General features: G+C 37.7%; 1 protein-coding gene across 1 annotated transcript in view; it reads left to right on the plus strand.

Moving 5' to 3' along the window:
• ATRNL1 (attractin like 1) overlaps positions 1-24179 on the plus strand; it is a 794298-nt gene that overhangs the window by 128754 nt on the left and 641365 nt on the right. Inside the window, exon 10 of the mRNA XM_040255081.1 lies at positions 9986-10140. Coding sequence (XP_040111015.1) covers positions 9986-10140 — 155 coding nt within the window. The remainder of the gene's footprint in view (positions 1-9985; positions 10141-24179) is intronic.

A 24179-nucleotide genomic window follows, 5' to 3' on the forward strand; every position in this document is an offset into this window, starting at 1 on the left:
CTAGCATTTGGTGTTAATGTTTTGAATTTTAGCCATTCTAATAGGTAGTGGTGAGTCATGATTTTAATTTGTAATTCCCTAATGCCCTATGATGTTGAGGATTTATGCATATACTTATTTTGCCATCTTTATGTCTTCTTTGAAAGGTTGTATTTTCAGATCTTCTGCCAGTTTTTAACTGAGTTGTTCTCTAACTGTCAAGTTTTAAGAGTTCTTTGTATGTTTTGGATTCAGGTACTTTATCAGATATTTGTTGTGAATAATTTCTCCAAGTCTGTGGCTTACTGTTTCATTCTCTGAATAATGTCTTTCACAGAACTTAAGTTTTAATTTTGATGAAGTTGAACTTAGCATTTTTCTTTTATAAACTGTCCTTTTGTTGCTGTATCTGAAAAGTCATCAAACTCATGGCCACCCTGTGGTTGTCCTGTGTTATCTTCTAGGAGTTTTATAGTTTTGTATTTTACATTTTGTCTTATGATTCATCCTGTGTTAATTTTTGTAAAAGGTATAAGATCTGTCAACTTTCTTTTCTTTTTTTGCATTTGGATGTCCGGTTGTTTCAGCACCATTTACTGAAATGACTGTCTTTCTCTGTTGAGTTGTTTTTGTTAGAAGCTAGTTGACTATATGTGGGTCTATTTCTGGGCTCACTGTTCTGTTCCATTGATCTGTGTGTCTGCTCTTTCCCTAGTACCATGCTGTTTTGGTTATTGTATCTCTATGGTAAGTCTTGAAGTCAAGTAATGTCAGTTTTCTGAGTTTGTTCTTCTCCTACAATATTGTGTTGACTCTTCTTCCTAGAATTTTGACTGGCATTGCATTGAACATATAGACTAAACTGGGAAGAAGTGATATCTTGATAATAGTAAATCTTCCTGTCCATATATATGGGCTATCCCTTTATTTACTACTTTGATTTCTTTCATCAGCGTTTTATAATTTTCCTAATATAGATCTTATCCACATTTTATTAGATTTATACCTGTTTCAATTTGTGTGGGTGCTGTGTAAATGGTGTTCTGTCTTTATTTCAAGTATCCATTGGTTATTGTTGGTATGTAAGAAAGCGACTGACTTTCACATATTAACCTTGTATCCTGAAACTATAATTACTTACTAGTTCCAGGAGTTTAAAAATTGTTGTTGTTGTTGATTGTTTGGTATTTTGTACATAGATGATTGTGTTATGTGTGAAAATGACAGTTTTATTTATTCCTTCCCATTTTGTATATCTTTTACTCCCCCCCTACTTTTTTTGGCTTATTGCACTAATTAGGGCTTCCAGTAAAATGTTGAATAGTAGTGGTACAGAATATATCTTGTCTTTTTCTTTTTCTTAGAAGGGAAGCATATGTTTTCTTGCCATTAAGCATACATACTGGATAATTTTTTTTAAATCAAGGTGAGGAAATGCCCCTCCCATTCCTAGAGTTATTATTCTTAGAGTTGTTAGAGTACTTTATATGTTCTAGATATAAATTCTTTATCAGATACATGACCTATAAATATTTTCTTCCATGCTGTATGTTAGTTTTCATGTTATTTTTAGTGTCCTTTGAAGCTCAAGATTTTTTAATTTTTAAGACTGTTTTATCTATTATATATTTTACACTGTTAAAAAGGTGTCATATTAAGTATCCATTGCCTAATGCAAGGCAAAGAATATTTGCTTCTGCAGTTTCTTCTACGAGTTTCATCCCTTGTAGCTCTTAAATTTAGGCATTTTATTCAATTTTTAGTTAATTTTTGTATATATTATAAGGGAAGGGTTCAGTTTCTTTCTTTTGGATATCCAGTGGCCCTAGCACCATTTGTTGAAAAGAGTATTCTTTCCTTTCTTTGAATTGGCTATTTTGGGCTCTTGAATTTCCACCTGAATCATGGGATTGTTTTTATTGTTCAGTTGCTAAGTGCGATCTCAGGACTGAAGGCTTCTCTACCCTTCACTATCTCCTGGAGTTTGCTCAAATCAGTGTCCATCAAGTCGGTGATGCTGTCCAACCATCTCATCCTTTATCACCCTATTCTCCCGCCCTCAATCTTTCCTAGCATCAGGGTCTTTTCCAGTGAGTCTGCTCTTTGTATCATGTGGCCAAAGTATTGGAACTTCAGCTTCAGCAGTCTTTCCAGTGAATATTCAGGATTGATTTCCTTTAGGATAGACTGGTTTGATTTCCTTCCAGTCCAAGGGTCTTTCAAGAGTCTTTTCCAGCATCACAATTCAAAAGAAAAAATTCTTTGGTGCATAGCCTTCTTTATGGTCCAACTTTCACATCTGTATGTGGCTACTGGAAAAACTGTAGCTTTGATTATACGGAGCTTTGTCGGCAAAGCGATGGTTCTGCTTTTAACTGTGCTGTCTATGTTTATCATAGCTTTACTTACAAAGAGTTTATTAGTTAAAAAACATCCAATTGGGATTTTATAGAGTAAGTTGAATCTGTAGATCAGTTTGGAGAGTATGACCATCTTAACAATATTTTGTTTTCCAATCTAGGTAAAAAGGTATCTTTTCATTTTTTAGGCTGTCTTTAATTTTTCTCCTCAATAGTTTCTTGTCTTCCTGGTATAAATTTTATGTGTTTCATTGAATTTATTTCTAAATGCTTTATTGTTTTCGATCCTGTTGAAAATTGTTTTATTATTTTTGTCTTAATATTTTTCATTTCTTGTAATAGAAGTAGTTTATTTTTTGCACATTGTTCTTTTAACCTCCAAACTTGCTAAACTGACTTATTAGCTATAGCAGTTTTTTGTAGGTTTATTTGAATTTCTGTATGCAAGATCATGTCATTTACAAGTAGAGTTTTACTTCTTCTTTTCCCGTCTAGATGCACTTTATTTTCTTGCCCATTTTCCTTTCTATAATCTCAAATACAAAGTTGAACAGAAGTGACAAGAGTAAAAATCCTGTTTATTGCTGATCTTAGAGGGAGAACATCTTGTCTTTGACCTTTAAGTATGATGTTAGCTGTGTTTTTTGTTTGTTAGTTTTGTAGATATCCTTTGTATTAGGCTGCTGTAACAAATTACCACAAACTGTGTAGCTTAAAACAATGAAAAGATATTCTGTTACAGGTCTGGAGGCCAGGAATGCAAAATCAAAGTGTAACTATGGCCATGCCTCTTCCAGAAGTGCTGGGAAAAGGCCTTTCTTTGCCTCTTCTAGCTTTGCCTGTTAGTGTTCCCGGAGTTGTGGTTGAACCACCCCTGTTGCTGCCATAGTTACATTCTGGTTTTTATTCTTGTTCAGTTGCCCAATTGTGTCTTTGTGAATCTGTGGACTGCAGCTTGCCAAGCCTCCCTGTCCCTCACCATCTCCCGAAGTTTGCCCAAGTTCATGTCCATTGCCTTGATGATGCCATCTACCCATCTCATCATTTGATGCCCCCTTCTCCTTCTGCCCTCAATTTTCCCCAACTTCAGGGACTTTTCCAATGAGTCTACTGTTTGCTTCAGATGACCAACATACTGGAGTTTCAGCTTCAGCATTAGTCTTTCCAACGAGTATTCAGGGTTGATTTCCCTTAAGACTGACTGGTTTGATCTCTTTGCTGTCCAAGGGACTTTCAGGAGTCTTTTCCAGCACCACAGTTTGAAGGTATCAATTCTTTGGCATTCTGCCTTCTTTATGGTCCAGCTCTTGCAACCATACATGACCACTGGGAATACCATAGCCTTGACTATAGAGACCTTTTTCGACAGAGTAATGTTTCTGCTTTTCACCACACTGTCTAGGTTTGTCATAATAGCTTCCTGCCAAGAAGCAATTGTCATCTGATTTCATGGCTGCAGTCAACATTTGCAGTGATCTTAGATTCCAAGAAGAGAAAATCTGTCACTACTTCCATCTTTCCTCCCTCTGTTTGCCATGAAGTCATGGGACCAGATGCCATGGTCTTTGTTTTTTAAATATTTGGTATTAGGCCGGTTACCTTACCTCCTCCTCTTTTCTGTGTGTCTCTTAAATGGACACTTGTTGTTGGATTAAGTCCACTGGATAAACTGGGATGAGTTCTTCATCTTTAAATCCTTAATTTAATTGTATCTGAAAAAAATACTTTTTCCGAATAAGGTAACATTCCCAGGTTCTGGAGATTAGGACATGGATGCATCTCCTGGGGGTGGGCACCATTCAGCCTTACCAGGTTGAGGAACTTACCTTCTGTCTCTGTCTTGTTGGGTGTTCAAAAGGGTGTTGGAAATTCTCAAGGCTTTTGCTGTATCTATTGGATATATATACACAGAAGTGGGATTGCTTGATCATATGACAGCTCTTGGTAGTTCAGTTTTTATTTTTATTTTTTTCAGGAATGTCCATACTGTTTTCCAAATTGACTATACCAGTTTCCATTCCCATCAGTAGTACTTCTATATCTTTTCTTCACATCCTTGCCAAAACTTAGCTTTTCAAGCTTGTTAATTATTTTAAATTAAAATATAATTGACATATAACATTATATTAGTTTTAGGTGTACAGCTTAGTGAATTGATACATGTTTGTGTTGTAAAATGATTATAACAGTAAGGTTAGTTAACTTATACATATAGTTATGAATTATTTTTTTCTTGTGATGAGAACTTTTAAATTCTTAGCAACTTTCAAATATAATACAGTATTGTTAGATATAATCTCCATGAATATTATATTATCAGGGCTTATTTGCCTTATAACTGGAAACTTATGCCTTTTGACCATCTTTTACCACCTGCCTTTTGTGCCCACCAATCTGCCCTCCATATCTATAAGTTCATTAAAAGCTTTTTTTAGATTCTACCTATGAGTGAGATCATAATGTATTTGCCTGTCTCTGACTTATTTCCCTTAGTGTAGTGCCCTCAGAGGTCCATCTGTGCTGTTGCAAATGGCAAGATTTCCTTTTTTGTGGCTGGATAGTATTTCTCTAGCTTTTTCTAGTCAACAGTTGATGGGCACTCAGGTGGTTCCCATGCCTTAGTTATTATAAATAATGCTGCAATGAGTATGGGGGTGCAGATATGTTTTGAAATAGTTGTTTTATTTCATTTGGATAAATAGAGTGGAATTGCTGGATAATTTGGTAGTTCTATTTTTTGAGAAACCTCCATACCATTTTCCACAGTGACTGAATCAATTTATAGTCCCAACAACAGTTTGTAAGTGTTCCCTTTTCCGCACATCCTCAGCAGCACTTGTTATTTTCTGTTTTTTCGATAATACCATTCCAACAAGTAAGTGTGTGTGTGTGTGTGTGTGTGTGTGAGGTGATATCTCATTGTGGTTTTCATTTGTATTTCCTTTTTGAGGGATTTTCATGTATCTATTGACTCTTTGTATGTCTTATTTGGAAAAATGTCTGTGCAGACCCTCTGCTCCATTTTAATCGTTCTTTTTTTTTTTTTCCTATTGAGTTATGTGAGTTTTTATACATTTTAGAGATTGCATTTTCTCAACTCCACAAAGCCAGGCCTGCTACGGAGAACCTGTTATTTATTTTCCCCAGGGCATTGCCTGAAGTGTGCAAGTGCCTAAAGTGTTCAAGGTTATGCACATTTTGCACTCAACAGAGTGGAGCCAATTATACGCATGTGCTCCTGCATGACCTGTAGAAACTCAGGTGTACTGTCTGCAAGGGTGTGTTTGGGGTACTGGCTACATGGGGGAGGGATTTATGGATTGTTGGCAGCATGCGTATGCTAGCTTGGGTGAATCCACTTCATCCTATGAAGTTTATGGGTGGGCTTCTTGGTAAAGTTCCTGAGGTAGTTAATAGAAACCTTTGCCCTTCTTGGGTTTTGTACCCTGGTTGCTGAGAGCCGTGATTTCTCTCCCCTGCTGATCCCATTATTGTTTTGGATGGCGTGAAAAAGAAGTGGGCTTCTTGGTCATTACCCTGCTTGGACGGATGCTAGTCATCCACTAGGCTCTCTCTTTGCTCATGGGTGAAACAGCAGCTTGAAGAAGTTTCTCTTGGCAGTGAGCTATTGCCTTGGGGCAGGTGAAATGGTAAAGTTAAACTGTTGCTGATTGCTTCAGTCCTGTTGTTGGAAGTTTTGCTCTGAGTAGTGGTAGGACTTCTCTGCTGGACTGCTGGGCTTTCACACATGTCCTCCTGTCTCCAAGTAGTTGACAAAATCACTGCTTCTGTGGGAGCACCAAGGCGGTGTTGACTGAAAAAATAACACACAACCTAAAAGTTCAGAATTATGTTTTATTTGGTGGACAAATCTAAGGTCTTAGGTCCAAGACACAGCATCTCAGATAACTGAGAGACTGCTCCAGAAAGGCAAGAGAGAAGCCAGGTTAATAGGAGTTTTTGCAGCAAAGTCCAAGTAGTCAGAACATCAGAAGATTACTTTTACTTAAGGAAAACCAGACATCTCAAATTAAGGAACTTAGCACTTTTTTCTACGTATGAAAAGGTACAAAATCTAGGCTCATAGAATCATTGCTTTGAGATGCACCTCGGCTATCTGGGGCCAGTATCCTGTGCTTCTCATCCTGAATCTGCCCAGGGCGCTCTGTCCAGGGTGGCCTCACTGGCGGGCGTTCTGTTTCCATTTAGTTTCCCCAGGGCTCACCATCGAGGTTGCAATGTGATTGCCCTATCGCTGCAGCATCCTTTTTTTTTTTTTTTTTTTTACTGATATGACAGGCAATATTTTTTATTCTCAGCAGGAAAATCTTATTACAGCACCTTGATAATGTCTTTCCCCTGTATCTTCTTATTCTGGCTTATTAAAAAATTCAACATTTTCATATGCCATCCCATTGCCTTTTGGCCCTTATTGTTTCTGATGAGAAGTCAGTTATTTATCTTCTTGGGGTTCTCTTGTATGCAAAGAACCTTCTTTCTCTTGCCCAAGATTTTATCTTTGGCTTTCAGTATTACTATTTTATGTCTGAATGTGGCTCTTTCTATACTTTTTTCTTACTTGCAGTTTGTTGAGCTTCTTTGATATGTACGCTAATGTTTTTCATCAAATTTAGGAAGTTGTCCGTCATTATTTTTCAAACAATTTTTTACCTTTTCCCCCCTCTACCTTAGAATTCTCAGTAAATCCATGCGCTTGCTGTTAATGGTGGTGTGCATTTCTCATAGAGTGTTCATTTTCCTCTCTGTTTTTGGAATTGCAGAATCTCTACTGATTTATCTACTAGTTCACTGATTTTTTTCTTTTACCTGCTGAAATATGCTATTGAGTCTCTGCTAAATTTTAAAATTTCAATTTTATACTTTAAAACTCCACATTTTTCTTTTCCTGGTTATTTTTCTTTGTTGATGCTTTAATAAGATATTGTTATACTTCTTTAAATTTTGTTTTCTTTAAGTATTTTTAATAGCTGCTTTAGAATCTTTTTTTGTTTCATCTGGCATCTGGGTTCTCTCAAAGGTGGTTGCTTGCTGTTATTCCTGTGTATGGCATGGGTCACGCTTCCCTATTTCATTGCATGCCATAATTTTCCCCGAAAGCCAGGCATTTTAGGCAGTACATTGCAGCAACTCTGGATCCTGACTTTTCCTCCCTCCCTGAGGCTGCTGTAATTTTTTTTCATTTGTTTAGGGACTTGGCTGAATTCTTCTAGTGAAGTCTCTTTTTTTCTCCACATGCGTCCTCTGATGTTCCTCTTTAGATGGTACAGGCTGGGGAGGCACATAGTCACCCTGGGATGATCGGGATTTTAGCAGAGTTCTTCGACTTTTCCTCTGAGCTCTTTGTTAAGCTATCTGCCTCTCTTTGTATCATCCTCACCCGCTGTGAAGTGAAGTCGCCTAAGTCGTGTCTGACTCTTTGCGACCCCATGGACTGTATGTAGCCTACCAGGCTCCTTTGTCCGTGGGATTTTCCAGGCAATAGTACTGGAGTGGATTGCCATTTCCTCACACCCTAGCCTCCACTAATTGCCAACTGATAGTTCTGTTATTTTCAGCAAAGCTCTATGGGCATGAATTGCTCCACGGTCTGAATTGCATTTTATACCTTTTACAGGGGTAGTCTTTGAGGCTAGTCATTGATGTTCTGACCCCAGTAAGGCTCTTATTAGCTGTCTTTCCCCCTGATTCTCTCCAATAAACTTCTGGTTGGTCTATTTCTAACTTATTATTCTCATATAGATACTTGAGAAACAACCTCCATTGTTTCTGAAGCCTTTAAGGCTTGAAGTTTGCTGCCCTGTATCCAGTGAAGTCAAGTTCCCTTGGGAGAGCTTTGGGCCTTTCCTTTTCTTAGGCTGCATCTCCCTGTTGGGGATAACCTCGCTGTGATTGCTTTGGAAATATAGGTAGGGGCTCGTAGATTGTTCTTTCAGTGACACCACTGTGTTATGTACACTGGATATTGATGGTAGCCTTTGCTCTTCTCAGCCGTCCTCTTTTATCTTGGAACTGTTGCCCTCGTGTTCTTAACGTGTGTATGAGGCCTGGTGTATAGCTTCCACCCTGCGAGTGGGAGCAAGGTAGAGAATGAGCACTCAGACCTCTTGTGCTTTCTCCTTGAATAGAGCTTCTGCCACCAAGAGTTAGGGGACGTGAGAAGTATTGGCAGTCTGTTGCTCCTGGTTGTATATTATTGGCCTGAACTAGGAACTGAGAGACAAAGGAGTATTCTGTTCTCAACATTACCAGCCTGGGGTTGAGCAGTCTTGCTGAACAGGTTGTGTATGTGTGGGGAGGTGGTGGTAACGGACGAATGAGAGTTGGTAATGAGTCAGATACCATGAACTGTTGCTGTTCTTACTGAGATTTAGTTGATGTTCCTGAGTAATTATTTCTTTATTTGTTGTTGCTCTTGGCAAAAGGTTTTGAGATCCAAAACAGACATTTTTTAAAAAAATAATTTTTACCAATTATAGTTCTTTCCCTGGGGAGATTGTTTATGGATCTCCTTATGTTGCCTTTCTGGAGGTCAGTTCCATATTCTTTAAGAATTTGTTGTTGTTCATTCGCTCAGTTGTGTCCAACTCTGCGACCCCATGGACTGCAGCACACCAGGCTTCCTTGTCCTTCACCATTTCCTGGAGTTTGCTCAAACTCATGTCCATTGAGTGGTATTAAATCTATGGTTTTTAAGATACTATATTTGTCTTACTAACTGTACCATACATGTTAACTGTGTTTATATTCTGATTCTTTGTTTGTACTAGGGATTTATTTATAAAGTATTGACTCATATTGTCCTGAACCTTTAATATATATTAGTTCATTCAGGTAAAGTATACTTGTGAACATATATTTGTAGTTTTTCTCTCAGAATTGCACTGTAATTAATTAAAAGAACATTTACCTTAATTTTATTGTTTTTCAAAAATGCATTGAGATTTTCAGTTATACACAATATAGATATACCTCACAAATAATTTTAAGCAAATGAACATGAATACAAATGAATACCAACTATGTCCTTCCATTTTGTAAAGCACAAAGACAGCCATCTATATGTTTGCTATTAGAATCAGAATAGTGGTAATTTTTTATTTTTTGGTCTTAGTACTCATTACTTAGTTGTGTTCATCTTGTGGAAATTCATTGGGTTTTAGACCTATGCGCACTTTTATGTATATATTTAATGAGTTAAAAAACATTTTATTGGATCCATATGAGTCTTATAGTTTTAACTGCATACTGTTTAGAGTAAATTTATTACATTTAACTATTTATTTACTTTGGTATTTAAAACTTATTATAAGTCAGTCCTCTAGTTTAAAGAAAATTTGTTTCCTACTTTTATAAATAAAAACAAAATGCAAAATATAAATTATTATGAAATCATTAATGATTATGTTTAATATTGTGTTTCCTCAAAGCATTTTAAGGTACTCTGAATCTAAAGTATTTTTTAAAAATATTGAAGTTTAGAGGCCGTTTGTTAAAAATAATAAAACGTGTTATTTTTACAAATCCAAGGAAAATTCTGTATTCAAACTAGATCCTTTCTGTACTTGGTGTAAGATCAGGGAGGTCTTTTTATCTTTTGTAATACATTTTTAAATTTTATCCTGTAGGACTATTTTGAAAGAAAGTGGGTTTGCCAGATACCTTCATTCAGCTGTTCTTATCAATGGAGCTATGCTTATTTTTGGAGGAAATACCCATAATGACACTTCCTTGAGTAACGGTGCAAAATGTTTTTCTGCCGATTTCCTGGCATATGACATAGGTATGTATCTGTTAGGACTGTACAAAGTAGGAAATACCAGAAATTTTTCATGTAGAGATTCTCAAATACATTACTAGTCAGCATGTGTATATGTCATTTTAGAGAGAGAAATTCAGTGACAGATTTTGAAAGGAATTCTCTCCAATTTCAGCATAAATAGTAGTATAGGGGAAGGGAACAAATGAACTGAGGTGAATTAGTGGTGGAGGCAGGGGAATTGAGAAATCTGGGTTTGAATGTCCTATTTGAAGGCTTTTATGTTTTGTAGTCCTACATGAGCACTTTATTAGTCTGTTTTGTTTGATTATTACTGTGTTAGTTTTGATAATGGATAGATATGAAGCACTACCAAATTTACATTGCAGAGAGTAGGAATACAAGCATTTTAGATTTAGTGGGGATGAGCACAGAAAAATTTAAATTAAACTCACAAGATATACTTTCATGGTACAGGAAGCTGATAGAGAAAGACATATAAAGATAGAAAAGCTAATGAAATAATATTTTGGGACAAAATGGAAACCCAGAACATATCTAAGAATGGAAGTAACTAAATAAGTTTTTACCAGGGAATCTAGAAATATAATATGTCTATGGTTTTAATTGATTTTAATTATCTTATCTATAGTCCTATAAATTTCTGAATGTTAAACAGTGTATTTATTGAAATACTAAATTTAGCTACCTGTTAGACCACTGTAATGAAAAAATTTCTTCTCTCTGTATATTATAGATAAAACCTAGCTGATTTAAATCTTAAGCAGCACTTAAGAGCACCTTTTGTTGATTGTGTGAAGTAATATACCAATTTTAAGCTATTAAGGAGCATTTTGATAAATAAAAATAAAAGAGACCAAAGACTAGCACATTTAATGGATATAAGAAGTATACTTCTGCTCTTAAACATCATAATGGTACATAATGTACTTTGGAAAATTATTTCAAGTGTCAGCATATAAAGAAAATTATGAACTATTAATAAGCATTTTGACTTCTAAACTATTGTAAGCATGTTTGGAAAGAAATTCCTAGTAATAAAGTTAGGTATAGTTTTAAAAACTCTATGAGTATTTGCATGTGAGTCATCATTGAAAAGAATTCACTGTCTTTTAGAGCCTAAATAGTTAAATATTTGCCTTTTTGAAATAATAATTTGAAGTCATGATTCATGATGAAATGGGATTGATTGTCTTGGCTTTTATAAGGCTTAAAAGATCAGTGCTCCAGATCCAGAAAATCAGTTAAATGAAATACAGAATCTAGGCTGGCTTATTATGATCTGTCATTGCCGAGTTGGTGCTATCAACATATTATTTTGCCTGTGGTGTTGAGACAGTAAGCTTATTTCTCAGGAGGTGGATGAACATTTTATGTGTTTTTCTTCTAGGAATTAAAATCCTAGGAAAAGTGTAGAATTTCGTTGTTATTGTTAAAAATCCATGAAGTGAGATGTTGAACTTTTGAAAAGATTCTTCAAGCAGCTTCTACTCAATTTCTATATTTTAATGAGCAGATTAATGTTGAGCTATTTTGTAGCTGACATAGTGGGAATTTACTTTTATTTCTTTCATCTTGTTCAAGATAACCATATTTTAGGTATTATACATTTAAAATACACCAAGGTAAAAAACATTAGAAATATAAATTTTTCAGAGAAAGAAAGGGCTCAGATTATTATTATTCTAATAGCTACTCTTTATTAAGTCAGTTCCAAGGGCTAGGTACTATTGTTGCTGTTTAGTTGCTAAGTCATGTCTGACTCTTTTGTGACCCCTGCCAGGCTCCTCTGTTCATGGGATTTCCCAGGCAAAAGAATACTGGAGTGGGTTGCTATTTCTTTCTCCAGGGGATCTTCCTGACCCAGGGATTGAACCTATGTCTCTTGTATTCCAGGAGGATTCTTTACTGCTGAGCCACCAGGGAAGCCTGATAATAAGAGCTTTGTTTACAATATCTGTAACCTCTCTAATAACAAGATATCAGTAAACTCAATTTTAGATTGTTAAGCACAAGACTAAAAGGAATTAGTCCAAAGCCCTGCTGGTGGTAAATCCAGTTTTGTTAAAAACTCCTAAATTGATAGTCTTTCCACTTGACTACACTGTGGTATCTAGTTGACTCCATTGTATGTTCTTGATTTTGTCAATAAATTACGAGACACTTAATTTTTAGTAATGTTTAGTAGTTTTTAGTAATGTTTTTAATGCTATGGAAAAAGTAAAAGTTGCTCAGTCGTGTCCAACTCTTTGCAACCCTATGGACTATGAAGTCCATGGAGTTCTCCAGGGCAGAATACTGGAGTGGGTAGTCTTTCCCTTCTTCAGGGGATCTTCCCAACACAAGGATCGAACCCAGGTCTCCTGCGCTGCGGGCAGATTCTTCACCAGCTGAGCCACAAGGGAAGTCCAAGAATGCTGGAGTGGGTAGCCTTTTCCTTCTCCAGGGGATCTTCCAGACCCAGGAATCGTACTAGGGCCTCCTGTATTGCAGACAGATTCTTTACCAACTGAGCTATCAGGGAAGCCCAATGCTATGGAAAGATAGAAGCAAATAATTAGTTTCATTTTTCAAGCAAATTGTTAAAATTGGAGGAAGAATAGCACGTTTTAACAGTATGGTTTTTTAACATAGGTTTTTGTTTGCCCTGTGCTAGTAAATTACAACAAAAACAAAAACAGCCTTACAATCAATACGGGATAAAAGCATTTTGTTTTACCTTATTTGATTATTTCTCTGCAGTTCCCAATAAAGTCTTCCTTCCCTGCCCAAACTGTACTTATTCTCCTGGGTTTGTATCATCAAATATTGAAATGTTTTCTTGGGAAAAGTGCTTTTCACATTTCAGAAAATGTCTTCCAAAATAATTGTTTTCCTTATGAAGTATAATTTTGTGGAAATAAAATACAACCATTGCATAATGAACCAACTATGAAATAAATCCTTTCGGGGAAAAAAGTCATGTTGCTAGTTTTTCTCTTTTGTACAGTACACTCAGAGTTTATGGCATATTTAATTGGAATGCACCTTAAGATTTAGTTGATTGCTTTGTGTTCTTTGATGTTTAGACAATAAAAATATGTATGGTAATACTAATTTTTCATTGCTCTAAAATGTACTATTCCAACCGTACTGCTGTAGTAAATTTTATATAGCCAATATCATTAATCTTTGAGGACATAACCTTGCCTTCCCAGTTCTCATTATACTATACATGATGGATGTAGAAGGCATATGATGGTGATTTTCAAGCATGACTTACCTTGGCATTCCCTTTGAAGGTTGAAGGGAGAAAAATCAGACCTCAATAATCTGATTCTCTTAGATTAGGCACTGCATAGTCATATTTTTTTAAAAAATGACTCTTCACAAGTGATCATAGAACCAGCCTGGTGAATAAGACTCAGTGGACTGTAACAGATAAAATGATATGTTACTAAATTTTCTAGCTGGTAAATCTAGCTTGAACACATTTTAAATCTGAAAACTTTATTAATATATTTTTGTCATTGTTAATGGTATCATTATTGCACCTGATTCAAGATTAAAATGAATCTGTATCTAGTAAAGATACAGCCTTGTAGTACTGTTGAGGCTAAAGGTGCAATGGAAGAACTTGAGCTGATCTCAGGTTATTAGTTACATTTATACTTAAAAAAAAAAATTTATTTTTGGCAGTGCTGTGCAGCTTGCAGGATCTTAGTTCCCAGACCAGGGAGCAAACCTCTGCCCCCTGCAGTGGAAGCACAGAGTCCTAACCACTGGGCTGCCAGGGAATTACCGAGACATAGTTTCACTTTTCAGGGCTTCCCAGGTGGCTCAGTGATAGAGAATCTTCTTGCCAAACAGGAGACATGAGTTTGATCCCTGAGTTGGGAAGATTCCCTGGAAAAGGGAATGGTGGCCCTTTCCAATATTCTTGCCTGGGAAATCCATGGACAGGGGAGCCTGGTGGGATGCAGTCCACAGGGTCACAAAGAGGCAGTCACAACTTAGAGGCTAAATTACAGCAGCAGCAGCATTTATGCTTTTAAGCTGTTTGTCTGTAAAGTAGTGTCATGAAAGTTAGTTCTGTAGGGTCCATGGGATAAAAGGAGTCAAGCAGTTTGTAAATTTTTCATGTCTCTTTTAGTAAACCACCAATCTTTTGAGGGGTTCGACTGAAGATTTCAACATTTGCAAATGAGAGATTTTCCTGAATTTAAACATACCTTAAAGTTGAATTGAATCTTGGGACGTTATTTCAGAATTATCAAAAAATATCTATTATAGGATCTTCAGTAGGCCTAACACAATTATGATGGTTTTAATTACAAATGGTGGTTATTAATTTTCAGTTAGAAAACTTATCTAATAGTTAGGAGAATGCATAGAATTGTGAAACAAGATGAAAGATAGGTCAGAGATACGTTGATTAAATTGTTGAGTAGGTTATTTCTTAAGAGAGTTAGGGTGTCAGATTTACATAAGCAATACATCGTGTAAAGTGAATTACCTAAACTTCAAACCAAAACAATAACACAATTTAAAAAAATAAATTTCCTGCCTATTACAGTTTTAATTATGACATTTAACTTGTTCAGTTCAGTTGCTCAGTTGTGTCCAACTCTTTGCAACTCCATGGACTGCAGCATGCCAGGCTTCCCTGTCCATCACCAACTCCCGGAGTTTACTCAAACTCATGTTCATTGAGTCGATGATGCCATCCAACCATCTCATCCTCTGTAGTTCCCAATCTTGCCTTCAATCTTTCCCAGCATCAGGGTCTTTTCAAATGAGTCAGTTCTTCGTATCAGTTCAGTTCAGTCGCTCAGTCGTGTCTGACTCTTTGTGACCCCATGAATCGCACACCAGGCCTCCCTGTCCATCACCAACTCCTGGAGTTGACTCAGACTCACGTCCATTGAGTCCGTGATGCCATCCAGCCATCTCATCCTCTGTCGTCCCATTCTTCTCCTGCCCCCAATCCTTCCCAGCATCAGAGTCTTTTCCAATGAGTCAACTCTTTGCATGAGGTGGCCAAAGTATTGGAGTTTCAGCTTTAGCATCATTCCTTCCAAAGAAATCCCAGGGTTGATCTCCTTTAGAATGGACTGGTTGGATCTCCTTGCAGTCCAAGGGAGTCTCAAGAGTCTTCCCCAACACCACAGTTCAAAAGCATCAATTCTTTGGCGCTCAGCCTTCTTCACAGTCCAACTCTCACATCCATACATGACCACAGGAAAAACCATAGCCTTGACTAGACGGACCTTAGTTGGCAAAGTAATGTCTCTGCTTTTGAATATGCTATCTAGGTTGGTCATAACTTTTCTTCCAAGGAGTAAGCTAAGCGTCTTTTAATTTCATGGCTGCAATCACCATCTGCAGTGATTTTGGAGCCCCCCAAAATAAAGTCTGATACTGTTTCCACTGTTTCCCCATCTATCTGCCATGAAGTGATGGGACCAGATGCCATGATCTTCGTTTTCTGAATATTGAGCTTTAAGCCAACTTTTTTACCCTCCACTTTCACTTTCATCAAGAGGCTTTTTAGTTCCTCTTCACTTTCTGCCACAAGGGTGGTGTCATCTGTATATCTGAGTTTATCGATATTTCTCCCAGAAATCTTGATTACAGCTTGTATTTCTTCCAGTCCAGCATTTGTCATGATGTACTCTGCATATAAGTTAAATAAGCAGGGTGACAATATACAGCCTTGACGTACTCCTTTTCCTATTTGGAACCAGTCTGTTGTTCCATGTCCAGTTCTAACTGTTGCTTCCTGACCTGCATACAGATTTCTCAAGAGGCAGGTCAGGTGTTCTGGTATTCCCATCTCTTGAAGAATTTTCCACAGTTTATTGTGATCCACACACTCAAAGGCTTTGGCATAGTCAATAAAGCAGAAATAGATGTTTTTCTGGAACTCTCTTGCTTTTTGGATAATCCATCGGATGTTGGCAATTTGATCTCTGGTTCCTCTGCCTTTTCGAAAACCAGCTTGAACATCTGGAAGTTCACGATTCACATACTGCTGAAGTCTGGCTTGGAGAATTTTGAGCATTACTTTACTAGTATGTGAGATGAGTGCAATTGTGCGGTAGTTTGAGCATTCTTTGGCATTGCCTTTCTTTGGGATTGGAATGAAAACGGACCTTTTCCAGTCCTGTGGCCACTGCTGAGTTTTCCAAATTTGCTGGCATATTGAGTGCAGCACTTTCACAGCATCATCTTTCAGGATTTGAAACAGCTCCACTAGAATTCCATCACCTCCACTAGCTTTGTTTGTAGTGATGCTTTCTAAGGCCCACTTGACTTCACATTCCAGGATGTCTGGCTCTAGGTGAGTGATCACACCATCGTGATTATCTGGGTCGTGAAGATCTGTTTTGTACAGTTCTTCTGTGTATTCTTGCTACCTCTTCTTAATATCTTCTGCTTCTGTTAGGTCCATACCATTTCTGTCCTTTATCGAGCCCATCTTTGCATGAAATGTTCCCTTGGTATCTCTAATTTTCTTGAAGAGATCTCTAGTCTTTCCCATTCTGTTGTTTTCCTCTATTTCTTTGCATTGATTGCTGAGGAAGGCTTTCTTATCTCTTCTTGCTATTCTTTGGAACTCTGCATTCAGATGCTTATATCTTTCCTTTTCTCCTTTGCTTTTTGCCTCTCTTCTTTTGACAGCTATTTGTAAGGCCTCTTTGTATCAGGTGGCCAAAATATTGGAGTTTCAGCTTCAACATCAGTCCTTCCAGTGAATATTCAGGACTGATTTCCTTTAGAATTGACTGGTTGGATCTCCTTGCAGTCCAAGGGACTCTCAAGAGTCTTCTTCAACACCACAGTTCAAAAGCATCAATTCTGCATCACTTAGCTTTGTTTATAGTCCAACTCTCATGTCTATGCATGACTACTGTAAAAACCATACCTTTGACTAGATGGACCTTTGTTGGCAAAGTAATGTCTCTGCTTTTTAATATGCTGTCTAGATTGGTCATAACTTTTCTTCTAAGGGGTACGTGTCTTTTAATTTCATGGCTGCAGTCACCATCTGCAGTGATTTTGGAGCCCAGTAAAATAAAGTGAGCCACTGTTTTTACTGTTTCCCCATCTATTTGTCATGAAGTGATGGGACTGAATGCCATGATCTTAGTTTTCTGAATGTTGAGTTTTTAGCTAACCTGTTCACTCTCCTCTTTGGTTTTCATGAAGAGTCTCTTTAGTTCTTTTTAACTATCTGCCATAAGGGTGGTAGCATCTGCATATCTGAGGCTATTGATATTTTTCCTGGTAATCTTGATTCCAGCTTGTGCTTTATCCAGCCTGGCATTTCTCATGATGTTGTGCATATAAGTTAAATAAGCAGGGTGACAATATGCAGCCTTGATGTACTCCTTTCTCTATTTGGAACCAGTCTGTTGTTCCATGTCCAGTTCTAACTGTTGCTTCTTGACCTGCATAGAAATTTTTTAGGAGGCGAGTCAGGTGGTTTGGTATTCCCATCTCTTTAAGAATTTTCCATACTTATTGGTAGACAATAATTTAAAAACATAGTTTAAAAAACCCTGAAAAATACTTAATTCTGTATTCGAAGAAGTAATCTTATTTTAATTGGTAATATATAAAAAATCATTTTAAACACAGTGAAGTTGTAGTTATGTATACCCTTAAAATCACTGTTTTTGTACAGTCCTGTAAACTGATACATATATACATACACACATACATATACACACAATATAAGGAATCATATGACTTTCAATTTTTTGGAACTTTCCAGTAAAACTATAAAAATTCAAATTTGCTCACCTTTTATGTTTTTAATTATTTTTTGGAGGTTATTTTATTTGTTTCTCTCTTTATTAATCACAGTTTCTCTGTGCACTTTGTTAAATTCTTAGGTAGGGCTCTTCCTCAACAAAAGCAGCACCCCTTGTCCAGGTGAACCCTTTGTCCTGAAAGACCCGGTTTGTTTCTTTGTCAGAAAAACTGTAAAACCATCATGTAATTTTTTCAAAAAATGTCACCAACTGTTGACTGTTTTAAGCTTTCCTATATCCTTTGTCCAAGGTTCTCTTCTTCTTTCCATAATAAACTGTTGCATAGAAAAAATAAAGAGTTTCTTCTTTTTTAAAAAGAGACCAGTAAGTAAAGGAATAAGTTACCTTTATTTTGAGAAAAGGGAGAACTAATATTCCCTGAAGGCTTCCTGTAGTGTTTTGTACTTTGCATACATTTATAAGGTAATTCTCATAGCATCTCATAACACCTGTGTAAAGTGTATTATATTCATTTATAAAGGCAGAAACTGTGATTTAGCCTGACTAAATCCAAATTCACATAGGTTGTAGGATGGTATATTCAGAATTTGAAGCTAGGTCTAAGTTCAAAGTACTTTTGATTTTACCACTGTACGATGTATTGGTATTTTCCTGATGTAACAGGAAAAAGTTTGAATGATCATTAATTTGGGAAAAGGCATATAATATTTGTTACTGTGATGTAACACTCAAGAAAATTAGTTTTATTGATACATTTAATCAGTGACCTTTAGAAAATCAAGAAGGAAAGAGTAATGAGCAGTAAATCTCTTTCTTAATAGATATATAAGCATTTTGAGAGATTGTCTTGAATGCAAAATTTGGTGAATAAAGATTCTCAAAAGGAAATGTACACTGAAAGAAAAGTAAATGTGGAGGAAGGCAAGGAACACAGCCATGAACGGAAGATCAAACATCTAAAGTAAAATATTAGCAAATACAATTCAGCAGTGTTTCAAAGTTATAATGAACTTTACCCAGTAGGAATTACTCTAGGATTTCAAGTATGATTCATTATCAGGGAATCAGTAAATATAATTTATTACCTCAAGACTATTTACTGAAATCAACAGGAAACCACACTGACATGATAAAGTGGGAAATGTCAAATAGTGATGCCCACTTTGCCTGATAGAGGATGAGAAACTAAATAAATATTTGTGGAATGAATGCCAGAGGATAAAAATCCTGAGAGAAACTGTGGAGTTGAAACTGTGGGTACATTAAATGTGCACCTTTTAAAAATATTAAGATAAATTTTTACCTGGGGAAGTGGAGGCCAGTGAAGCATCAGCATTTCAGGGTTAGGGGGGAAAAGGTTTTTGGCAACATTCAGAAATGTGGTATTTTGGTACGTAAGTATCCAAATGGTTAATACAAGTTTTTCTTTGTATTCATCTAGTTTTGAGTCTTATGCCTGTGACTTGTGCTCTTTTTAGTGTATGTTGAGTGTGCAATTAAGACTGAATTGTGAACTGCCATTTGAGATGGAGTATTAAATGAATTTGTAAAATGTGTCCTTAGAGTAATAGAGATGCATATTTTCATGGAAGAATGTGAGTAGAAAAATTAGCCAATGAACGTGTGTTTTTTCACCTGTACTGTTTTATGCATAAGTAATAAGATAAATCTGTCTCTAAATTTCAGCCTTTGTTTTTAATATAACTGTGTGGTCCCTCATATGTGAATAGTCTTGGCAGCACAGTGTTCTCATTGCTGAGATTTGTGTTTGAGAGAATAGTAACTCTAATTTCTTGATCATGTTTATTGGAAGTATGGTTTATAAATCAATATTTAGTACCTTGTAGCGTGGATTTTTAAAAACTCTGTATTCCAGAGCGTATATTTTACTTTGGTCTTTATTGCTGTGTGACTTTTCTGTTGGTATGGAATGGTATTTCTGTCCGTTTTCATGTCAATAACTGTGTGGAATTTACTTTGGTCTGTCTATCCTTTACCTGTTTATGAAGTGCTAATGACCTGAGTGCTCTGGAAATATATTTTCTTCTTGGCAAAAAATATGATTATAGATCTTGCAGTCAGACATTAATAATGGAAGAGACTTTATATTGTAAGAATGGAAAGAGACTGCATGTTAGATTAATTTAATATTGAGCTTTAAGGCATTTGATAATTTCTAGATTTTACAGAGAATCCCGATCAAGAATGTGAAAACTTAGCAACAAAATTTATCTAGCCCAACATCCTCTTTATTTGTTATTGAAAAAGTTGGAAGGGATAAGTGGAAAGTGTATTTGCTACAACCGTACCTATGTTTTTCTCTTCTCATTCTGTTGACAAATCCTGACAGGTGGGCAGATAACCAGCAAGCATGAAATGTCTCTATAGCTGCAAGATTACTTACCTCAACTAGCTTTTTATAAGCTTGCAAGTTAAAATTTCTTCTTCCTAAACAATTTTGGGAGCGAAAACAATTTACTGACTATTTTAAGATACTCTAGAGGGAAATTTGCACTTATTATAGTGTATCCATCAGTACAGGTTAAGTTAGACTGAGGTAACAAACAATCCTGTCAGTTTGGATCCTTTGAAAAACAGACTCTACAGAGTTTAGTGTTCAGGGTACTAATTAGGTCCTTGGAGTGAGCAGCTGTGAAAGAGAAGGGGAAGATGCAGGATTGGGCAGAAAGTACAAGTCAAGCAGACTTAATTAACAGCTACAGGCAACCTCAGGGCACTTCAGGTTGAAATACCCATCAGAGGCGTTCCTCATTAGGGTGAAACGGACCTTGATGGGTCAGTGTATGAGGGTTGCTCCCAGGAAAGTAGGACCTTGGGTGCAGAAGCTATCCACAGCTAAGGCCATCTCTGCAGGAGCCAGCAGCTGAATGATGTCTACCAGTGACAAGTCCTTCCCTGAAGGGATATTCAGGCAGTGCATTTCAGTGGTCATCACAATTCATTCTTTGGACCACTCAGCCCATTTCTAATCTGTTTGTTAAACAGCTCCAGTTGGGGGAGCCTAGATTATCATGCTGGCTTATGTAAGGTCTCAGGGCTGTATCCATGGCTCTCGTCCATTATTCTTTCACGTCCCTTCCCCTCAGCTAGCACCTCTTCTGGGCACTGTTGTCTTACCCGGTAGCACGACCCAGCCCCTTGTCCCTAAGTATATGATCTCCTGATCGCCATGTACCTTCTAGCCAGGGTTACTGTACCTGCCCATTTTTCATCACACTTGGCAAAAGGAAACCAAGAGACTCCTAAATGTATCGTCTGTTTAACAGATGTATCCGCTTCCCACATTTGTAACAGCAGTCCCTCCCTTTGATAGTCAACTCCTTTTTTGCCTGGTTGTTGATCCCTTGACACAAGGAGCCTGAAGTGCCCAAGTGGCAATTATAGCTTACAGTTAAATGGGACATTGCTACTTCTTCTGCCAGAATATTTTTCCCCTTGGAGAACAGTATCTCTATTCTTGAAGTCCAAAATGAGGCCACAAGAAGTGGCTTTTACTCCTGGATTTTGGACCTACTGTGTGTTCTTCCTGTTGGTTATGTAGCACCATTTAAAGGTCTTAAGTTGAGGTATATCATACATTCTGGTGGGCTTTCCTTGTGGCCCAGCTGGTAAAGAATCTGCCTACAATGCGGGAGAGCTGGGTTCGATCCCTGGGTTGGGAAGATATCCTGGAGAAGGGAAAGGCTACCCACTCTAGTATTCTGGCCTGGAGAATTCCATGGACTGTATAGTCCATGGTGTTGCAAAGAGTCGGATGTGACTGAGCGACTTTCACTTCAACTACATCCTCGTGCTTCAGCTGTACCTATGGAAATCTCTAGCAGGTTGTGTGGTTTGTGATCCAGCGGGTTTTAAGGTAATGGGCCTATTTCTGTACCTTCTTTTCTGTGAAGTGTGTCTCCTAATACATGGGATCCCATGCTGGTTGATCAGACGCTTCATCATTTCTATGATGTTCATGCTGGTTAAGACCCTATGGGTGGAAAAAGCAAACACGTATTCAAAATATGTGTTCTGGTCATAATGAATTATCAGCCCATCCAGAGTGGAAGGGGCCCAGCATAGTCAACTTGCCCCAAGTGTCCAGTTGGTATTCTTGGGGATTGGCCTTATCACGGGATCAGAAGTGATACCTCGTTATGAGGCTGGACACTTTGTGGTAAGAGTAGATCCATCAACTTTTCTCAGAAGGAGCCCCTAGTAGTGAATTCCTGGATGACTTCTATCTCTGCTGTGTGGCTAAGTTCTTGTGCATTTCGTTGACGCCGAGGCAGTCTATGATAGAGACTGACTGGTGTTAGCTATCTCAGTTGTTTGTTTATTAGTTGTTTAATGTCTCCTCCATGTTGCATGCCCTCTGATGGCCTTTTACCTACATCACAAAGACTTTGACATTTCACGCTCGTCCGGATACATCCATCTACGTCTGTCTACTCCAGAGCCTCCTTGTCTCTGATCTCCAATGTTTCTACTTCTAGTGTCTTGACCAGCCTGCTAGGTCATTAACTACTGCTCTTGGGCCGTTTCTCTTTCCACACAATGTACATGAGCGCATTTCTCAAGGCCTGCCCTAAGTGGGAGGCTTTTTCCTTTTCTACTGTTCTTCCAGGCCACCCCTGAGTGAAGCTGTCTTGTAGTGATGACCATTTTTGAATTGTGTGTGCACACGAAGCCTCCGTGTTTGCCTTTTCCTCTTCCTGTTATCTGGGCACACAGGATTCCTTAGTGGCCATCACTGTCAGATGCAGGATGAGTGCCGGGGCAGCAGTGGTAGAGGACATGAGGGCCGAACTCCCAGCTCTTGTTCACGCTTGATCCTGAGTACAGCTTCCGTTCTATGTTCCCGTGACTACTGGTGAGAGACCACTTCAGAAAACTCTGAAAACATGGTCACTTAATAACCCATGTCAAGCTTTCCATCTCTGCCAGGGCTCAATAGTGATGTAAAATTTTCCACTGCAGATGGCAGGGCCTTTGACCTGTATGTTGGGTTTTCATTGGGAGTCATTCACAGAAGCTTTCCAGATAATTCCACATGATACTTATTCCAACAGTGACTCCATCGATAGCCATGTCAAGCTCTCCATCTCTGCCAGGGCTCAATAGAGATGTAAAATTTTCCACTGTGGATGGCAGGGCCTTTGACCTGTGTGTTGGGTTTTCACTGGGAGTCATTCACAGAAACTTTCCAGATAATTCCACATGATAATTATTCCAACAGTGACTCCACCGATAGCCATAGTATCTACTGGGCCAAGTTGCCCTAGCTGCAAGACTGTTTGCACTGTATCCTGGATCTATAGCAGAACTGTTTTCTGCTGTGATGTGTACTCAAGAGCTGGCAGCCTTTGATATTTCGCAGTATTTGGGTTTGGACAGGAATAGAATATACTGCTTTCAGAACCCCTAAAGACCTACTGGATGTTTGCTTTCTTCCTTGCAGTGGGAGTTGAGAAGTGTAATAATTGGTGTTTCCATTCAGATAAGCTATCTCAGAATGTTCTCAGACTCCAGACTCCTAAATAACTTAGTAACATGGAAGGTCTCTGAATCTTTGTAGCTTTTTTTTTTCCCCCAAGAATCTTTGTAGCTTTTATCTTCCACCCTTTGAAGTATCTATATCTTGACAAGGCCTCCATTGCATTACCAACTCTTGTTCATCTGGCACTATTAGAATGATGCCATTGATGTAGCAGAAAAATAAAATGTTCTGCAAGATGTTCAGTTGGACCAAATGTATTCTGATAAAAGTTAACATAACCTTGAAGCAAAATTGTGAATGTATGCTCCTCTAGTCCATATGAATGCATACTGCTCAAGGTCCTCTTTTCTGATAGGGCTAGAAAAGAACACATTAATCCAGCATTCTGTAGATTATATAGAATAATACTAATGTGTCCCAGTCACTCCCTCTGAAATGTAATGGTATTTTAAAATTTATTTTATAACCCATTGGTAACAGTTCTTTTTCAGTGTAACATCCAAGGACCCAAGGTGAAGATGATGCCTTTTGCCAAGAATGTCTATTCCAATTATTATTCTAGGGAATTAGGATATGACCACTGCGTACGCCTGCAGACCCAGTGGCTCATTTTGAGCAGAAGCTTGGCCAGGACGCCTTTCATCTCATCATCCTCATGCTGTCCCTGCTATTCAGAGAGGCTGTGATGCGATAGTGTCAGCTCAGACCTTGGGTCCAACAGTACCTGCCATGTTTGTGGTGGTTTCTTTCTCTAGGCTAGGATTACCCAATAAAATGAC

The sequence above is a fragment of the Oryx dammah genome, unplaced genomic scaffold (assembly GCF_014754425.2).
Source record: "Oryx dammah isolate SB20612 unplaced genomic scaffold, SCBI_Odam_1.1 HiC_scaffold_14, whole genome shotgun sequence".
Lineage (NCBI taxonomy): Eukaryota > Metazoa > Chordata > Mammalia > Artiodactyla > Bovidae > Oryx > Oryx dammah.